Here is a 4,536-nt window from a genome sequence, read left to right as displayed (position 1 = left end):
GCTCACCGGCGACTCGACAGGACCCCAGGGCTGCAAGGCTGTTCCGAGACGCGGCGGCGGCAGCGCGGGAGAACGTGGAGGACTCCCCGGCCACCCGCCTTCCGTGCACTCTGCGTCCGGACGCGGAGCAGGGCCTTCGAAAGCTCCAGCCGCCCCGGACACCTCCTGCCGCTGTGCATCCCGGAGCACCCCGGAGCCCCCCGGAGCCCACCGGAGCTGGGGGGTCCGAGCTGAGAGGGCGGCGGTAAAACCGCGAAACCAGTCATTGACTTGGGCCCTCTGTCCTGGTGGCGACCGCCAAAATCAGAGAAAGCCCTAGGGGCGCGGCCACGGAGCTGTCCAGCTCGGAGCGCTGGGGCCGGCCGCGCGGCTGGGAAGGCAGCTGAGCGCGGAGGCGAGTGAGCGGCCTCGTCCGGAGTCTCTGCGGCCCGGGTTGACCCGAAGACACCGGCTCTTGGTCAGTTGCGCGCAGCAGGACCGGAGGGGCGCGCCAATGGAGGCGCGGTGTGGCGCGGGTCTTCGCGAGGCGAAGTGAGGTCCGGCCGGGGTCGGCGGGACCCGCGGGCCATGTACGGCGACGTGTTCAACGCCACGGGCGGCCCCGAGGCGGCGGTAGGCGGCGCGCTGGCCCCGGGAGCCACAGTCAAGGCAGAGGGCGCTTTGCCCCTGGAGCTGGCCACGGCGCGCGGAATGCGGGACGGCGCGGCCACAAAGCCTGACCTGCCCACCTACTTGCTGCTGTTCTTCCTGCTGCTGCTCTCCGTGGCGCTCGTTGTGCTCTTCATCGGATGCCAGCTGCGCCACTCGGCCTTCGCCGCGCTGCCCCACGACCGCTCGCTGCGCGACGCCCGTGCGCCCTGGAAGACGCGGCCCGTGTAGCGGCGGATCGAGTGAGCCCAGCTGCTGGGAGCCTTGGCCTGGCCTCGCCAAGAGTATCCGGTCCGAGCCAGGCAGGGCAGGGGCCCCTGGGTACACAGAGCCCTGACGCCAAGCTCTTTCCCAACCTAGAGCGGCAACGCGGTATACCAGGGCGCCAAGGCATTAGAAGGCTGCAGGGTCCCGATCCCAGTACCTGCCAAGACCAAGGCTCTAATCTGACCGAGTCTGTCTGGCGCTGGTCGGTGGCCAGTCCCGCACCTTGCCAGAAGACAGCGCTGGGCGCAAGATCCTTCCTTCCTGGCCGTCTGTGACTTCCTACTTTGTACGCGGGAGGGGAAGACACCGCGAGAGCTAGCAGGGAGCTGCCTGTCTGGACTCCCTAACTCCGTCTCCCCCGCAGCTGCTACCGACGACCCTCTTGTTTCTTGCCACCGAGGACTCCCTAACATCTGAGCGTGAACTCAGGACTTTGGAATGGTGTCCTTCGGGGTCCGCATCTCCCTGAGGAAATAATGGGGTTTGAGGTTTCCAGGAGTACCGCCTGGGTGCAAGGACCCTGTTCCCTCTGCAGGCATGGGCGGGGGTGCGGGTGGAGAAGAGCAGGGTTCCACCTGCACCTTGCCGTAGGGCATCGGAGTCTCGCATCTCCAGAGGCCGCGTTTCTACAATAAAATCTCACCGAATGAGATCCAGCGCCGAGAACGCTCTGGTCATTGGTTGCGCCGCTCTGGAAAAGGGGTAAGGGCAAGTGGATCCAGGGCAGGATGAGAGCCACGCGCGGACTGCCTCCCACACGCCAGGCCCGGGTCAGTTTGATGACACTTCCTCCTCTCCCGTTTTTCCCAGGGTCAGTTACTTGCTCTGTTAGTTTTTTCAGGGAAGCCTCCAGTGAAAATTGTGCCCCGACTTGCTGAATAAATTCCCTTAGACTCCACCGGGACCCTCTGCAGGGCAGTTCCTTCCACCTGGCCTCCCTTTTGCTCTGGGAGTCAACCCGAGACTAAAACTACCTGGTCAAGGAAAAGCCTGAAGGTGAGCGGTGGGGGCGGCTGCTCCGCCCATGCCAATGTAGACAGGGGCTATCCCTGGAAAACCCTTCAGGGAAGAAACGGATAAATAAGCCCAGCCAGAAAAATGATGTCAAAGAACATAAAAGGGAATAGAAAGGTTCATGATAACCTTGACCATTTTCAAAGTTAACCTAATTACAGGAAATCTTTTTTTTATGGAGGTTTAAAATAGTTTCTGGAGTCACCTGGCTCAATAGGGCACTAGCGTTCATAGCAGGTGACTAAGTAAGAACTCTACAGATTGTCTAATCAAATCATTCTGTATCAGGTGGTGTGTGGGGGGGGTGTCACTCCAGTTTTTAGGCTCTGAAGACAGTGAAGGACTCTTGCCCCTAAACAAATGCATTCAATTCTGCAGCATCTGTAAGGAAGGGACAAGAGACCGGTTTCTGAGGCCAAGCTGTGGCCGGGAGAAAGGCTGCTCAGGGCTCCCCACCATTTCTCTGCTCAGATTCCCTCTTAGCTCCTGTCAGAGGAAGCAGTGGAGATGAGAAAGAAAAAAAAAAAAAAAAAAAAAAAAAAAAAAAAAAAAAAAAAACCCCCCCTGGGTTGAATTAGCCATGCCTTCCAGAACTAACACCAGTCAGACCCTAAAGGTGCCAGTTCTACGATCACCTTGCAGAGCATTTTAGCCTTGTCTTTGGAAATGTAGCCAAAGCCAACCTCCCCAGTTTATAGTAAGGGTAACCCAGCGACTCTGCATAAACCTTAGTGCAGAGAGAACTAGAAGGGAACAAAGGGACACACATGAAAGCTCCAGGCCAGCATGCTGAAAGCACATACTGCTCATGAGGGGCCCCCTGTAGCCCTGGCCCAGGCTGAGGGACAGGAGACTATGGGAGAAGCAGCATATTCCACCACACATCCCAGTGCCAGATCTGAAGATAATTTGCAGAGTGGTCAGAGTACATGCTCTGGAGTCCAATCACCTGACTTTACATCCTAACTCCACCCTTCACTAGCTGTGTGATTTTATGCAAATTCCTTAACCTATCTGGGCCTGTTTCCTCACCTGTGAAATGGGCATTTTATCACCGGGGCCTACAGGATGATTGGACACTAAATAGTATAACCAATGAAACATGCGAGCACAAGGCTTGCACAATGAGATAGAAAAGTCTGTGGTGACTGTAACTGAGCTTGAGGCAACCTGCTGACAGAAGAGGTGACCCACACACAGGATGTGACCCACAACTAGGGCCTGCTGTCTTCTGTGACCACAAACGAATGCAAGGGCTGGTCCCTTCAGGGAAGAACATGAGTGGATGACTGGCTTAGAAGTCACCTGTAGTTCTTGGCCAGGATGATCTGGGAGGCTCTGGGGATACCTTAGTAAAATATTTGCACAGGACATCAAGGTTGGTTAACGCCAAAAAATGTGCAAAGAGGGACATAACTTGGAGAGCATCTCTCTGATGTCTCTACAGGGCTGCAGTGGCCTCAGCCACCTCCACCAAAGGTTTGGCCACTTCAAATGAGTAAGATACTTCTGAAATAAACTCCAGGGTAAGCGTGCCGGCACAAAGCCGAAACCTAGAAAGGTCAGGTCAGCAAGAGCACTATTTGCCATCAATGCCAACTTGAGTACCTTTGTTCCCTTCCTAGGACAGCATGGTACTAACGGTTCTTTCTCATGTGGGACCCAGCCCCAGACTCTCCCCTGGGCAGCAGGGCCAAGGTCATGTCTGTCCTCTACTGATGTGCAAAGCAAGTGCCCTTCCATGTGGCACCTGCACATTTAGATGGTGTTAGAGAATGAATGCATGTATCCTCCTAAAATTCCCATGTTGAAGCCCTAACCCCAGAATGGCCCTCTCTGGGGGTAAGAAAGTAATCAGCAAGATTAGTGTTTTTATGAGACCCCGGAGAGCTTGCACACCCGTTTTCTCTCTCTTGCTCTCCATGTACATGCCCTTGGAAAATACCATGTGAGGACATGGTGAGAAGGTGGTCATCTACAAACCATTATGAGGGGCCTCACCAGAAACCCAATCAGCCAGAATTCTGATCATGGTCTTCTAGCTTCCAGAACTGTGAGAAAATAAACTTGTGTGTGTAAGATATCCGGCCTGTGGTATTTTGTTACGGCAACCCAAGCTGGGGCAGGTATCGGGGAGGCAGATCTGCACCTGCATACACATCCTGCTGCCCTTTGCTATCCCACGGATCTCAAGACTCCTTGAAACTGCCTTTGGAGAGCTGGGTACTGCAAGCTCGATACAGAAAGAGAGCCCCTTTCACAGGCATATGGGCTCCTCCGCCTAACCAGCCACTGGGAGCAGGAGAGGGTTGAGGGAAAGGCATTTTGATGGGGAGAGGGGTAGGAAGGAAGAGACTGGGGTGGGAAGGTGGCTGTAGAGCCAGGCAGCAGGGAGAGGCTGCACAGCGGAGACCAAGAGCCCGAGTCCTGGAGCCGGGTGGCCTGGCCTTCATCATCCACTCTTGTGCCTTGATCACATTCCTCAATTTCTGACAGACTCAGTTTTCTCATCTGTAAATGGAGATAACAGCAGGACGGCTTCATAGGATTTTCAACACTGAGTGAGGCATTGTAGGGCAAGCATTTGGCTTATGTTCGCTACATGGT

At 55.6% G+C, this 4,536-nt stretch overlaps 1 protein-coding gene across 1 annotated transcript; it reads left to right on the top strand.

Moving 5' to 3' along the window:
• Positions 1-22: 22 nt before the first annotated feature.
• SMIM32 (small integral membrane protein 32) lies at positions 23-2,404 on the top strand. The gene has a single exon (XM_027776425.1). It carries the CDS (start codon positions 568-570, stop codon positions 877-879), a length of 312 nt encoding a protein of 103 aa, XP_027632226.1. The 5' UTR covers positions 23-567; the 3' UTR covers positions 880-2,404.
• The last annotated feature ends 2,132 nt before the right edge of the window (positions 2,405-4,536 follow it).

Source organism: Tupaia chinensis, unplaced genomic scaffold (genome assembly GCF_000334495.1).
Source record: "Tupaia chinensis unplaced genomic scaffold, TupChi_1.0 Scaffold000672_1, whole genome shotgun sequence".
Classification (NCBI taxonomy): Eukaryota; Metazoa; Chordata; class Mammalia; order Scandentia; family Tupaiidae; genus Tupaia; species Tupaia belangeri.
The sequence above is the reverse complement of the archived record's forward strand: the minus strand, read 5'-3'. Positions and strand labels throughout refer to the sequence as shown.